Below are 16,338 nucleotides of genomic sequence, written 5' to 3'. Positions count from 1 at the left end.
AGAACGGTCCGAACACACCACACACGGCAGGATGATCTTATAAGATTATCTTATGATGATCGTCGCGTCCTTAAGATTATCGGACGGGGAGAATCGGGGACCAAAATCGTCGTAATTATCCTGCCGTGTGAACCAGGCTTCAGTTAATACACCCACTCAAAATAACAGCAATCACAGTGAAGCAGGAGAAGACACATTGATGTGATCAGTCAGTAAAATGTGTTTGTGCTTCGTGTTGCGTGAGACCTCACATTCATATGTAATCAGAGTGACTGGGCCGTTGCCGTCACTCAATGACATTCCCAGAATGCATTGAGGTCGGAAGATTTTTTTTCCAAGGAGCATCAAAGCTTGAGCACAACATTGAATTTTTAATTGTGCGTTGGAAATCTTTGAAAGTCGTATAGGAGAGAGGGAGTGGTGGAACGGTGCGTTTCTGAAGAAGAAACAGAATCGTAAATGAGAGCTTTGTCGAGGCAGGCACTTCTTAAATGAATTGAAGGATGATGGTGTGATTCTTCGGAGTTTCAAAAGTGAATATAGGTTAAAAAAAAAATAATAATAAAAAAAAAAGGAGATGTTTATCTCAGTCAGCAGGGCCCAGATGAGGGTCCTAAGGCAGTCTGCTTTTCTCTCATCATTTCATTTGAACTGTCACTCTGTGTTTTATCAGAAGGGGTGGGGGGGGCAGGATGTTGAAAGGATGGGAATGTTGCCTGCTGAAAATGTTGTTTTTCAAATCTTGTTTGGGACTCTTTGGCATGGATTTAGGCTTTATTGTTGGGCTAAGCTTTGTCAGGAAGTTAATGCCTCCATGCCCTCTTGCACACAAATCCCCTGATTTTTTTTTTTTTTTTTCCCCTCTCCCCTGCTGTACTCCACTTTGAACCGCAGGGCTCAACCATTCCAAATAACAAACTAAATAAGAAAGACTGATAGCTCCCTCTCATTCACTGGCTTTTTTTTTCCTTCTTCCTCTTCCTGTTCCACACTATAGCGCATCTCACCTTTTGCTCTTGGCTCCTCAAGTCTGCTCAGGCGTCTATCGGCTCCGTTTTCATCCCTCATATGTACGTTTTAGTGCAGCTCTCACAGGGGCTGAATAGCAGACAAAAGGTTTTGTCAGGCTGAGGGCGAAGTGCTGCCAAGGCAGCGGGTTATGAGGTTAGATAATACTTCAGCCAAACAAGGGGAATTATTAATTGCCCCGTTGAACATTTAATTTTCAGGTTGAGGGCGCCAAGACGGTCTTTTTCAACAGAACTCTTTAGCAGGGAGAAAGGGACTTGTTGGCCTGAATAGACACCATCTTGTCGGAGGAAATGTGCCTACAAATGTGTTACAGAATTGAGTTTCCTTTGGCATGGACAGAAGAAACAGAGAGTGCTTTCGCAGCCCACATTTAATCTGATCTCATTGCATCTTAGTTAAAAGCCACACATTGTTGACAGCTCTGGTTGCAGGCGATGATGTTTGCGAGGGTTGTTTTTTTTTTCCCCCTCACAAACAGAGACTTTCGTGTCATGTGTTTCGTTCAGCTTTAAGGCTGAAGTCAAACATAAGCAATCTGTGTTTTCATCGTTCCTCAGGAATACACCATCGACATCTTTTTCGCCCAGACTTGGTACGACAGAAGGTTAAAATTCAACAGCACGATGAAGGTTCTGCGTCTCAACAGCAACATGGTCGGCAAGATTTGGATCCCTGACACTTTTTTCCGCAACTCCAAGAAGGCCGACGCCCACTGGATCACCACACCCAATCGCATGCTTCGAATTTGGAACGATGGCCGGATACTGTACACCCTCAGGTAAACTGTGATGCATGAGAAGAGTTAGTAATATCACTAGCTTAGGTACAACATATATCTCTGGGACTCGCTCTGTGAGTGATGGTGAGGCTGGGATTCCTTCGCCAATCATTATTTCCATTGAATTAAAACCAAAAAGTGAATTATCCGTCAGTATTTTCTGAGCCATATTGCACCTTTGTTCATGCAACATGATAAAAGAAAGCTCATGTTATTACAGATCGGGTTAAAATAAAATACCTGCAGCCACCACACTTGCCCCAAAATATTTCTTTTTTACGGGACCTAGAACTAACAAGTTTGCCACATTTTTAGTTTTAGGGACATTATAATTGCATGTCATAAAGGTGCTTCATGTTCAAATTGAAATCCACCACAATTAGCTACGTAGGCTTGTAGAAGTACCACTTTACAACCTATCTTTATTAATGATTCATGGCTGCGATTATCCAGAAAAAGGCCCCAGGCCATTTCACATTTCTGCATTTTAAATTTGACATTAATTAGCCTGCAGGAGCCTTGTCCTAATGAACCAGGCAGGAAGTAGTCAATAACAAAGGGACACTGGAACTGCATTGCCCACAATTGAATTTTTTTTTTTTTTTAAGGCAACCCTGCATGGACTATCTGGTTTAAGGGGAATTATCTTGATTTCCGAGCTGTATATATTTATGACTTTGGTTGTGTATAATGCTTCTGAAGCTCTTTTTTGTGAAACATGATTAAACAGAAAGGTCTCTTGAATACAACCAGGTCGTCCAAAGGTCCAAAAAGTCACAAGTTATAAAGTGATTGGTTGCCCAAGAACTAACAGTTAATTCTGAGCAGGTAATCTTATTGGACAAGAAGCATCCAATGAGTGCTGCTATAGAGTACAGCAGCAGTGGGACTTTTCAATATGCGTCTTACTCAGTCTTCTGTATACCATACATGAAGAGAACAGCAAACTGTCTAGATTAAATTAAGTAATAGCTGGTCTGCAGTACTGCAGGAAAATGTTGGTCATGCTTGGCAACAGCCCAGTGCCTATGAAGCTGCAGAACAAGCAGTGCTGGTGAAGACACAAATGTAAAACAAAATAATGTGTTGTAATTTATTTCTGCGAAGGTCCATTTTTAGCTTTTAAAGCTGTTGTGTAAAAGCAACTTCACACTTGAGGATGTGCTTTTTTAACTGAATATGAGCACAGTTCAGATTCTATTCGAAACTTGAGCGTGCGGCGTCACACCTGAATCTGAACGACTGAAACACAGCCATGTTGATATTTTGACAGCAGCACTCGACTTCATTGATGTTGCTTTGGTGTAAAATGTTGGGGGGAAAAAAACACTTGCACTGTCTCAACAGGGGGATCTTTCAAAAAGCAGTTATTAAGTGTGCATATTATCATGTTTAGCATGAGATCATAAATTCAGCAGACACTTACACCGACAGCACAGTGTATAATCAGCAGTAAGTATGAGAGAAGGTGAACTCCTCTGGACTCAATCGAGCCATGATGGATGTCCTTCTATGCAGAACACTACCTCTCCACTTCATTAATTTGTTAAAGAACTCCGAATGTAACCACTGGTTAATTAGGACGGCCGCTGTGATTGGGAGGACAATGATACATGACAATGGCGCGTGCATGGATAGGTAGAGTCGTTTAAGGTCATTCTCTCATTAAGGGGAAGTTTAATGACTTTGCTTTCAAAGTCCCTCAAGTGTGAGATGAAGACAACGGGCGCATTGCTGTGAAAAACATCAAAATAGATGAGTGAATTTGTGATGAATAAAACTGCTGTCAATACTGTTAAAGTTTTAGGTTTCTTTTTTTCTGACTTTTCTGATCCATTTGCTTCTTTGCTTCTTTCCCTCTACCGGTGTTTGATTCAACAGTTTCAAACACTGGTACAAATTCACTGAGTCAGTTGATGTAAACATTGTGTGTCCCTGCAGGTTGACAATCGACGCCGAGTGCCAGCTTAAACTGAACAACTTCCCAATGGATGAGCACTCGTGTCCCCTGGAGTTTTCAAGCTGTAAGTTTTTCGCCATATGGCGACACCCCACCGCTCGTACTCCTCCTCCCTCTGCCTCACTTCCCTCTCAAACAAAACGCACACACCAACGCCGTGGCCATAAACACAGCAACGCATGAGCCAAGCAACACAACAAAGACATCACATAGGGATTAATTATGCAACATCCAACATGGAGGTATTCGTTCTCTTTTTTATTTTTTTTTATTTTTTTTTATTTAAGGACAGCATCAAGGCCAATATAATCCTCTGGAAAAAAAGTTGTATTTATATTTCAGTGTATTTAGGTTGAACAGATTTATGTGCATATCCTTGTCAAATCTGAGAAGAGCTCTCATCTTGATCCTTAATATGCTTTTATGTGTTTTACAATGAGATGTGAACAGAAACATTTATAAAACCATTGATTCATATTATGCTCTGGCACTCAGTAAAGAGCTTTAAAAATAGATGTTTCAATGCCGTCGTGCACAAAAGGAAAAGCACTGATTGATTCCCTGACATTTGATCAATACTGCTTTGAAAGACATTTCAAAAAGTGACACAAGTCCAAATGAGTCAGATCCTATGTGTGCCAAGTAGTTGGGGGGGGGGGGGTTAAGTTATGCTAACGAGGCCGCTATGGATCCACAGAGAGATGCACTGTGGGATATTCTCCAGAGAGAATGCTTCTTAAATAGCCCCAGAGAAATAAGAAGGAAAAAAAACAAAAAAAAAAAGAGAAACCAAGGGGGGGTAGCGAGCCTAAAAATGGAACGGAGGCAACGATTCGAATGTGACGAAAGCCGCGGCTGTTTGAAGAACTTTGAACGCTCCTTGATGTACAGCAGATGAGCTCTAGAGGCAGCAGGCAGAGCAGTTTGCTGCAAATGTATCACATGGCGTATTGTCTCGGCACGTGCCGCACAACACAGATGCAAAGAATTCAAGATGTCTTGTTCAACCTCCTTTGTTCCTCGGACCGTCTGCGAGACTCGGAGAATGACTTTTGAGAGCCATGTGATACAGTTATAATAACACATATTCTCCTTTGTGTTTTAATGAAAGTAACCGTTTTGATAATGAGAGCAGAGCTAATTTCCAAAGTGAATTGAGGTCATTTGTCGAGCTCCCCGGTAGGACGCTTGAATCGATAAGAGGTCCAGGCAGTGATGGGTCTGGCTGATACTGTAGCAAACAGGGTAGATCCTTCCATCCCCTGCCTCTCTAAGGTTTAGTATTACTGGATGTCTGAGAGCACTTTAGTCGTTAAAGCCATTTAAAGTTTGCACTGAGGAAGTTTCACGTGTGCATTATTCAAGCCACTCCCTCTCTCAACGGCTGCACACAGCTCATCACTACGCAGCACCAGGCTGCAGCTTGAACGGAGCTGTAAGATCACTGCAGTCACTCTTTACACCTGGAGCCGGAGAAAAGTACTCAGGTCCATTCAGAGGAGCAGTTCTCAATTATGTTTTCATTTGAGTTTAAAAGAAGGCTATGGCTATTTTCCAATCTTTCATACCAGATAAAAAGTTCGACGCTAATACGGTTTTAATGATGCTAACGCTTGTGTTCAATGTTTTTAAGTCAAATCAGGAGCCACACATGGACTGGATATTTTGTCGACATTTTGTGATATAATCATTGTTTAATGATGCTGTTTTTTTTCACACTTGCTCGCCAACGTTGGTATACAGATGACACCGAATGAAAACAGATCTATGCTCTATGCTTTTGTTTGAATATCGATGACGTTCCATCACTTGCACTTTGAAATTGAAAAATTCAACCTCAGAGTGTTATTGGGGGACATAACAGAACTTTATTTCTGTGAAAACATTTTTCAGAAAAACGTCATTTCATGTTGAAAAAATAAACAAAGTTACCATATTTGGTTCAAATGCCACAATAGCAGGATCTGTGACATAGGGCGATCTCTTCTGATTGGCTGAGTGAGGATCACATGCTTCTCGACCTTACTGAGGTGCAGAAGGGTGGCCATATGTAATGTGTACGGAAATGACCAAAAATAGTCACTCGCCCTATAAAGGGTTAATGCCTCTCCTCTCATGCTGTTCTTACCCTTTCAGATGGCTACCCCAGAGAGGAGATTGTGTACAAGTGGAAGAGGAGCTCAGTTGAGGTCGGGGACATTCGCTCCTGGAGGCTCTACCAGTTCTCCTTCGTTGGCCTGAGGAACACCTCAGAGATTGTCAGGACTGTCTCAGGTAAGAGCACAAGCTGTCCTTTTACCTTCCCCCAACAAAACGTCATCTCTTTTATCACACTTAGTCAGCAAACACTGACTGGAAACACATGCGCTTCACCACTGACATCCTACATGTGTCATTTTTCAGTCATGTGTTAAGTGATCTTGGGAAACACATGATTGCTGCAACCAAACAGAGCCTCTCCGGATGTTGCATGACACGACACTCTTGCCGTGCTTGATGGATATAATCGGATGGGGGAAGCAGTTTGCAAGTTGAACCGTCCTAATGTGATGATAAAGTGGAATTTTATAAATGAAAATCCGAGGGGGAATATATATTTTATTATAAGGCTGCGCCGCGCATGCCTGGCACTCTAAACACTTTACAGAACAGAAAGGATTAAGTCTCTTTCATTGACTGGCTGGAAACATCCCTTCACCTTGAAAGTCTGATTTGTTAACAATCACAGCAACTCATGGGTTTACAGGAATTGGGAAACAAACGTTGATTGCGATAAACATACCTATGAATAATCTGTAATAAATGCTATTCCTCCAGCACAGCATCACTTATGTAGGGCACTCAGCTCTGTGTATTTTTTATTTATTTTTTTTCATACAGAATTCTTTGATCCTATTCTGAAACTCATGTCTTTAAGAAATCATTTTAAATGTCTAATGGTTGTAATATCTTGACGGCTTATTTTAACTCTTCCTGACCCGGATTGCACCAGAATCTTTCAGTACAGCTTAGATCCACTAATCCAGATAATCGTCACCGTGAAGGTGCCTGTTTGAGGTATTCAGGGATACTTGTAATTGAAAAGATAATGATTTATGGACTACAATTATACTTTGACGCAATTTATTTGAGAGTTCGATTGAGTGGAGAGATGAGACATTGAGCAGCACAAATCACCTGAGGGAACATATCTGCATCGATCACTCTGCATGTCTCAAATTAGTCGGGGCACGCTGATCCTCCACATGAAAAATAAACGCGAGTGACGAGACAATTGTAGCCTCTTTTTACATGATAATAAGCTGGGAGATGTGCATAATTCATCCATCAGTTTAATCAAAAGCTGGCGAGATTCCATTTAAATGATGCAGGAATGTGAGTTTTTGCTTGAGGAAGAGCAGCTGCTTTCCCAGTGACAGTGCCATAACCAGGTTTGCATGCATATGTTTATTTGTCTTAACATTCGTGAGATGCCAGTGAGGAACATATTTAATTCTTTGCAATTAATTGTCAATATTTTTGCTTGTGTTTGTGGTGTGAGTCAAAGAAAAACGATTGCAGAGAACAACTTTGGCCAAAAGAGATTTTGTTCTCATTAGAGCAGAGGAGAAGTGACTTAACGTTTTAAATGACAATCTAATATACTGGCACAGGAACCATAATATTGCCAACTGTTACGACGCTTTGAGAGCTATATAAAGCCAGTTTGGTGTTTAGTTGGGCACTACTTACAACGTCATAAGTAAAGGACGAATATGTGACTTTTTGCAAGGAAGATGAGGCCCTTGAGCACCAGCATGAAAACAAACTTTGTTTCGTCACATTGACACCATACTAAAGCTTCCGACAGTTTCAAGCGACTCCCATCCAACCCCCCTCCTCACACATTCAAACGAATCAAACGGGAAAACACCATAATTAAGCACCGTTAGGCGAAAGCGACGGACAATTTGGTCCTTGGCTCAAGTTGCAATTGCCAGCGTTGTTGCGTTAGCCGGCTAATGCTAATGCTCTTTAGTTCTCCACACAGTGATTCTCACTGCACGTAAATGTAAACGGACTGATTGTGATGTAAAAAATGCTCACGAGTTTTTCAATCAGCTGCGAGTATGTTTTTTTTTTATCGTTTCTCCAGCCCTCGACTAAAACAGGTTTTATACACGAGGTCCACGTAACCGCGAGGTTGTAAACACAGCTCCGACAACAACACAGCCAGCGAGACTCATGCTTCTCACTCATTGTAGACAGACTGGACTCAGAGAGACATTTACATACACACAATAGACTTGATTCCTGCTTTATTCATGTGTAAAATGTCACATGCTGCCCTTGGAAAGGAGAGGCAGATATACACCCTCGACAAAACACCAGGGCAATCTGTTCACTGTTAGCTTCAACTCCATCTCCATTTATTACGAGTTATTCAATGTGTCCTAATCTCTCTGTTATGTGCGTATTGATCAGCAGGGGAGGTTTTTTTTTTTTTTTGGCTGTGCTCCATCTGTTTGGAATCTACTGTGGGCTGAGAGGCTCCAGAAAGTAAAGTTATTGTATCAGACATTCGCAGAGGGGTCATTATTCTTACTATGATTTGCAGCTCAGCATGTCTGCTCGTTTAGTGTATTGCTTTCCTTTCACTGTTTAGAGAGAAGGACATCCTGCAAGCGGTAATAAGGAGGCGTAGTAGAGTGAAAGGACTTCTGTTCGGATGCTTTTTGAAATTGTCAAGGGTGCTTTACATTGTGATGCAGTCCCAGCTTTATGGCGTACATGGAGATGAAAGCTCAGCCTACTTTCTGAATTGACTTCCAGTGTTTTGGTAGCTGAGGTACTCATCAAATACCTTCTTTTTTTTTTTACCCTAGGAGAGAAACAATCGAGATTCCGTAGTTATTGTTTTTGGAGCGTCTGCCTGAGGGAGAAAGCTGCTGTCATTGTGATGTATACAGTGTTTACTACTTTGACAATTTAACCTCATTAGTGAATATAACGCTTATTGAAAAAAAAAAAGGTTTAGAGAATGAGAAGAAATGATGGTCAGTGTGTTTGTTTTGTTTTGCATCAAGTTGCACAAAAAGGTGCACGTTTCCTTTACACTTTTTCACCAGGCAAATGTCCTCAACATGGAGCGTAGAGTTCATCTTATTATCATTCAATTTGTTAAAAAAAATATATATATATCACTGTACAAGTTTAATGTAGTTACGTACATGGGAGTCAGATTCTTTTTCATGGGTGGCCAATACACTGAGCTGGAGCCAAAACACACAGGAACACGCGCTCGTATGCCCTCGAACACATCATAGCTATGGGAGTAGCTGAGTTCACCCAGTCGTTGTATAATTCGTCCCAATTCTAGTGTCGAGTGTCACTTCTACGTAAGGCTCCCACGACTCAGGGAGGCAGGGAGTACGTTGGCATGTACAGAGCATGTGCGTTGTGCAAACCGAAATGCTTGAACTGCACTGTTGCGAGGTGATTTGGGAAAAAGGGAAAAAAAAAAATGTTCTTTTTGTTTTAATCAAAACAGTTTTCAAGAGACAACATGAAAAGGCAATCTGCGTAGGAGGATGAGCTGGAGTGGAGAATTTGCCGCGTCCTCTCTCTCTTTCTCTCTCTCTCTCTCTCTCTCTCTGATCTGGTTTGTTATTCCCACCAACAGCCATCTGCTCTCTTGTCAGAGCAGAGAACCTTGACTGTGGCTAAGAGACCTCTTGTCTCATTTCGCAGTCAGTTTGGGTATCTGACCTGCTTCGTGATTCATGAACACAACATCTGTCTCAGAAAGCAGTCAGTTAGGGCCTTATAATTACGCAGTCATCTCAAGTACTTGTTGTGTGGTTAGTACGCTGGAAATGGGCACGTCGTTTCTTAAAATGCTGTGTCATTATGACGTCCTATTTTTGCATTGTGAGCGTGGACACATCCTTGATGAACACCGTTTTACGACTGATTTCGGTGTACCACTTAGATCTGTACCTTTCTGCCTTTTGACTTTTTAGCTCTACAGTCTGGTTGAGGTGCTTTTAAGATAACAAAAAAACTAATCTGCACTTTTACATTTCTTCCTGCGGTTAATGGGGAAAAGAATTGTGTTTGACTATATCCGCTTGTATTCCCGATCCAGTCAAAACACATGTTTAAGTAATATCCAAATCAATGTGTGTGTTTATGTTTGAGTTATTTTTTTCTCATGCGGCGATCCACACTTTGGTAAGGTCGTTTTCAACTATAAATGATGCATATCTGTGTTAAACAGGCCTTGGAAATAGTTCAAATATTGGTTATAGATATTGAAGCACACTGACCTGTGAACGACGCTCGGAACAATGCTGCACTTTCTAATCTTGGTTTGCTGTACCGAGCACTGAGCTGTGAGACTGTCCTCCAACCAGACGACCCCGGGGCCAAACTCTCCCTCTGCTGCTGTGTACATCACTGCATTGTTTCAGGAGCGAGACACTGAATCCGTGCCAGCTAAAGGGTTGTATGTCTTTGCCCTGCCCCTGTAAGGCTAAAGTTAGATACTGTTTCTTTTTTTCTTTTTTTTCTTTTTTTTTGGTTACTTTCGAGTTCAAGCGCTGTGCTGCATCACCATCAGTGAAAGCGAGATGAAGCGGGTCAGGTGAGGCAGCAGAGGGATGCGTAACCGTAAGCGAAGCAGACAGGTGAATTGGTCTGATCCTGACGACTCACGCAAATAGTCAGAAGTAGAGCTTCTCTTTCACACTATGTGACAAGGCGATGTCTCCGAGGCTTAACTCGTCTCCGTTCTGTTCTCCCAAATGAACATATCTGGGTTCATAGTGTGTTTGTATATTGAATACAAAACGTTGCACAGTTAAAGAACAAATCGAGATTACATACGTAATACGGAAGTAAACAGTGGTTGGGGCAGTTAGATGCCATCTGCTGCCTTGATGCAGTGGTGCTGTAGGTTTTTTTTTTTTTTTTATAAAGGCGATGTCTCTTTTTATTTTTTCTCTCTTCTTGTGTCCAAAGACTTGCTCTCTTAACATGTCACTTCACATCAGGACTGCCTGGAAGCCTTTACCTGAACTTACAAACACACACATACATGCATTTTCATCCACTCACACAATCTCATGGCTAGACATATATATATATACATATATATATATATATATATATATATATATATATATATATATAAATCACTTTCACTGTTCTATGACAAGCAAGGAGCCTGAAAGAGAATCTGAAAGAGATAGAGAGGAGGTGAATGTGGGACAGCAGAGCAGGAGGTACACAGCTGACGTTGCTTGAAGTTTAACCCCTCAGTGGCTTTGGTTCAGCTTGATGCTAGGAGCTGCATTCCCACCCATCTGCCAGGCTGGAGTTCAGGGATGATCATCAGAGTGCAGACGAGGGCAGAGAGGAAGAGCGAGAGAGAGAACAGAGGAGGAGGAGGAGCAGGCACATGACGGGGGGGTTGGTAATTCCTCCAAACCAGAGGAGGGTTTGTTTCGTAAATTAAAAAAAAAAGAAAAAAAAAAGGTTTAATTTGTCAGAGCTTTTTTTTTTTTTTTTCACTTTAACGAAACTGAAAACATCAGTGATCAACATTTCGAATCCGACTATGAGTGCAAGAGGATTTGTTTTGTAGGTCCGGACGTTGTTAATGTGCCAAAAAATTGTCATGCATGTCATTTTGGAAAGGTAAAAAAAAGAGGGGCGCAGAGCCGTCAAGGTTCGACAGTATGCCGTGGCCACGCCCCTTCTATGTAGCATGAGGCAGAGAACAACGGGAGACCTTCAACATGTCTATGAACGTCCTCAGGCAAGTTTGTTAAAATAGCCTGTGAAGCGCGAAATCGAGCCATTCAGTTTTACACAAAAAAAATGGTGGCAGACAACCTGTTGGGTTTTCAATATGGATGTCAGAGGATTTTATGTTGGCCCCTGACATGGTCAATGTGCAAAAAAATCGGGGAGGCCTTTTGGAATGGTTAAAAAGACCTTGAATTTGGTTTTATCAATAAATACAAGGTAGAGCTGAAATTAAAGTTATTTCGCACTTACCGAGGTAATAATTCTACAACATAATGATGTAACACAATACAGTTAATAAGGCTTTAAATGTCATTTCAGGAAATCTAACTGGTAATAACGGGCAAATGTAATGCTAGTTTTAAACAAATATGGTGAAACATCAGGTACTGGTATTCATCACAGTGTCTGTGGTATTTATCTTCATGTCACTTTTTCATGCTAAAGATGAGCAATTTAAGTTATCTTTATAAATAGAAACAATTAAAAAAAAGAAAAAAAAAGCTCTTGAGTGAAGTGAATGGATGTTTTCTCGAACCCCTTGTAGTCGACGGCAAGTATTGGACTGATAGAGATGTGACAACAGGAGATATACTCTGTTGTGCTGGTGGAACTAAGATGAATGAGCGCTGAGTTTTTAGTCTCTTTGTCTGAAGCCACTGAATAATGTTGCCAGTGTGCTGCATTTTCCTAAACTCTCAGATGTTGTCTCACAGATCTATCTGCAGTCGTTAGCCTTTTTTTTTTTTTTAGAAGACATGAGGAATAAATGATCTTAAAAAAAAACAAGCATAGCAAGAAGCTTTTCCTTCTGCAGTAAGCTTCGAGGGAATTGGTGCCATTTGCTGTCTTTCTTTTCTGTCTTTGCAACCAGCATCCCTCTCCCAGCAGGCAGTGGGCTTTTTTTTTTAAGTGAGATGTGAGCTAGCTGTTTCTGTGTCCTTTTAGCTAAACCTGTACGCTACGTGCATCAGCTGGTGCCACATATCTCTGTGCATTAGATAGCATTCGGAGTGCTTAGGTCTGCGCCTGTGCCCATGCATCAGTGCATGCTCCCGTGTGTCCATTTGCCTCCATGCACATTTTCCGTGTGCTCTCCGCCTGTTCTGGCCTCTTTTTTTATGTATTGAAAGCTATTCTTAGAGTGACCTTCCAAAAGCCATGGCGTGCAGCCCTGTTGTCTGTGTGCGTCCGCCTGTGTGATTCAGTTTGAGTGGAGAAAGCCTAAGGACACATCAGTGGCCCTCTTCCGATTACAGAGCTCCACAGTTTGCAGATGAGTCTTTGATGTGGCGAATCTGGAGGCATTGTAGTTGAAAGGAAGTGACCCGATGAGCGGAAACAGTCAGCAAAAAAAAACAACACATATACATATATATGTATATATATATTAAAAAAGAACTCATGTAAGCACAGTCACTCTATGACAAGCCAACGGATTCCCTTAAAGCATGGCAGAGTGTATTGTTTTGCTATCTTTAGGCACTCAGGGCTACGGATGGAGACTTAGACCATAATTTAATCCTCAGCTGCACTCCCACACACTCTTACGCACAACGAGAATAGATACAGTTCTGCTGGAGCTAAATAACGGAAGGGAAAGATTCACATGAAAAAGATTGAGTCCTTAGGATGTGAAACGATTTTCATTCCACCCGAGTGGAGCTTCCGTTGCTCCTTCCTTCAGATTTTGATCTTAAAAAGAGAGTATTGTAGAAGAGAAGAACTGTGAAGCGGTTGTTGTGACGTGTCGTTGTTATTGCAGAGGTGAGGAAGGACTCATTTAGTTTCATGAATATGTGATGTCACCGCACTGTCGAACAGAAACACTGTTCCTTTAAGCTGATCCACTTAAAAGAGGACTGGGACATGCGTGTGGCAATATTGTCTCGGCGTTCGGAGGGTTGTGAAAGCCCCAAATGGGGATCGTTGTAACGGTCACATCAAATAAAAAGTTTAATAGAAATCCAAAGCAAATTAAAGGGAAAGTGTTATCAAATCCCTCGGAATAAAAGGGAGAGAAAAAAAAAAAAAAAAGGATGCCACCGAGACGAGAATGCTTGTCACCACCCGCTTGGTTTAATCAAGAAAAAGATAGAGGGAGACAAAAAGCAATAACAGCAAATTCTTTTTTTTTTTTTATTGTTGCGGAGACATCCCTGATCAAATGAATCACCTGCAAACTCCGGTTTGGGGTGCATAAATTGTTTTGATGAGTAACACTTGGTCCTCAGAAATAGATAAAGAGAGACATGAAGATCCATGAGGAGGAGGAACAAATATTAATTCCACGGATGTATCACAAGTTTTTTGGGGGGGATATTCTACACGAAGCATTTGACAGGTGCTTTGTTGTGTGATTCATTTCATTCAGAGTCTATCCAATCAACCTTTGAGGAAAAATATTTAAAAAACAGACGCAGGGGTAAAATAAAATACAACATGACTGCTGCACAATCGGTAATCCATGACTGTATAGGGCTGAATATGGAAACAGTAATTTTATCCCTGTAATAATGCTTTGCAGCTGTTTATCAGAGGACTTTCAGTCATTTGTGGTGAAGAAGCACGGGAACAATGCTCTGAACGTTATTGATACGAAATGCTCTCTCTTCACAAGCACCTTCTCTCTTTCTGTTATGCTCCTCGATGGTAGTTGTGATGAGCAGGTATGGGGAGGGAAAAAAAAAAGAAAAAGCTCCGACTCAGCCAGAATCCACCTCTCATGAAGTTAAATACCAATTTACGCTCCTCCTCCATTCTCTACGCACACGTATACCATCCCGCCCTACACACTAAAGGCATTCACATTTACGAGTGTCTGCTCCACGCAACCCCCCCACAGCCATCCCTCGCTCTCACACTCCACACCGTCTCCACTCACAGAAAAGAGCTCTTTTCTCTCTCTCTCTCTCTCTCTCTCTCTCTCTCTCTCTCTCTCTCTCTCTCTCTCTCGAGCCCAGTGTGTTCCTGCGCCCTATTTTCTTTCCTGTCTCTGTCTCTGTCTCTCTCTTTCGTTCTCTCTCTCTCTCTCTCTCTCTGTCTCATAGTTGACAGTCTAATAAGCCAGTAATTAAAACCTGAAAACAGGGACTGGTGAGAGGCCATCGGAGAAGATATTGCTCTGGGAAAATAAGGCTCTTGTTTTCCTCCCCTTCCATCACCTCCATCACCTCCATCATCTGCGTACGTATATAAGCAGCTCAGATTTGGACAAATGGATTTTCTTGTTTGTTTTCGTGTTGATGTCAGATTGTCAGTCCTCTCAGTGCACAGGATAGATGTTTGCTCCATTATTTTTGGAAGGGGACTACACCATGAAGTAAACAGGAATATGGATTGAAGGCAGTGAGCGAGGTTACTAAAGCTAATGCTGTTGTCTTCTTAATGATCACAACTCGTTCCGTAGCACAACAGTAGTGGTAAGATGAGTTTCAGGATGATTAACTAGGGCACTTGAATATATTGACTACACGATTAAAGCCATCTAATTTGGGAAAAAAAAAAAAAAAAAGAGATGAAAGATGGGGAGAACAAGTGGATGTAAATAAATGAGGTTGTTGCTAGCTCTTGTTTTTTTTTTTAAGATGAGTTGCCAGTCGAAAAAGATGGAGGTCGTGGGGTGGAGAGATGCAAAGATTTAAAAGAAAATGGAGAAAAAAGGACGTTCAGCCAATACTGAAGCAGTTCAAATGCGGCCTCAGTCAGTGTATTAAGGTGTGTGTGATTCTTGACTTCTGCTTGTGCGACTGTCATTAGAACCACAAGTATTCTCTAATGGATGAAGAAGACTGATGTCAGACCATTGTGTCAGAGCCCGAGGTTCTGATCTGACTGGTTGTTCTGCCACTTAAATAAACTTCTAATACTACCAATACTTTATTATTCTAAAACGGCCGAGATGAATGTATCTGCATGAGAGAATGTGGAAATAAGAGCCTTGTATCATCTACATTTATTTTCTACCTTATCTCAGTAAGCAGTGTCTCAGATAGTTCTGGCTAATTTATTATGAAAGAAAAAAACAAATCTTTTTGCAGCCTTTTTTTGTTTGCTTGTTGTACAGTAAGCCAGGACAAGAAATAAGATTGCGCATCATGGATTCTGGAAATGTGTAACAACGAGCCTTAAAAATGAATGTACAAAAAGTGGTAATTGCGACGGATAGCTGTGTGTTGACCCAGCTCTGCCATACAAAGAAGAGGGTAAGAGTATTTGAAAGAATAAGTAGAATTACAATATTTTACAATGAACTCAATCCCAACTCCTGCATGCATCTTTTGAAGTGGATGTACAAAAGTAAAAAGAAGTACCACTACTTGTAAAATATTTCCAAGGTTACATGTCACTGTAGCTGTTGCATAAACCTTAGCCTTAACCACAGTCATGCTGATTCTGTCTTATTTACATTGATGCATGAAAGGTGGGGGTTCCTCTGTGTTAAATGAATGAGGAGGACATTATCAAACAGACTTGTGGATCATCTTAGATTTATTTAGCCATGGCTAAATAACATAACATAACAGACAATAGCTCAGACATGCTAGACCAAGACTTCACAATGATTGACAACATGCTTCATGACCAGAACCTTGCAGTTACTGGCATGCTGCTCAGAATCTCACAATAGTGAGACCAGCTTGCGAGATCTTCAGCATGCTGGTGCTGGACCAGGACTCAGCAGTCACTGGCCACACAGTATTCTTCTGCACATTGTTCCTTATATTCTCATAGAAAGACAGCCCACAAATACTTGACTCTGTATAAGGCATGAAGA

The 16,338-nt window shown here is 41.3% G+C and overlaps 1 protein-coding gene across 4 annotated transcripts in view; it reads left to right on the top strand.

The window, feature by feature from the left end:
* The window catches only part of gabrg2 (gamma-aminobutyric acid type A receptor subunit gamma2), a 48,780-nt gene that overhangs the window by 16,708 nt on the left and 15,734 nt on the right, over positions 1-16,338 (top strand). For all 4 annotated transcript variants that reach the window (XM_079355058.1, XM_079355057.1, XM_079355056.1 and 1 more), the window contains exons 4-6: positions 1,590-1,810; positions 3,752-3,834; positions 5,907-6,044. In XM_079355058.1, the coding sequence (XP_079211184.1) occupies positions 1,590-1,810; positions 3,752-3,834; positions 5,907-6,044 (442 nt within the window). The remainder of the gene's footprint in view (positions 1-1,589; positions 1,811-3,751; positions 3,835-5,906; positions 6,045-16,338) is intronic.

Source organism: Symphodus melops (genome assembly GCF_947650265.1).
Source record: "Symphodus melops genome assembly, chromosome: 11".
NCBI classification, from domain to species: Eukaryota; Metazoa; Chordata; class Actinopteri; order Labriformes; family Labridae; genus Symphodus; species Symphodus melops.
Note: the sequence above shows the minus strand (reverse complement) of the source record. Positions and strands in the feature narration are given on the sequence as shown.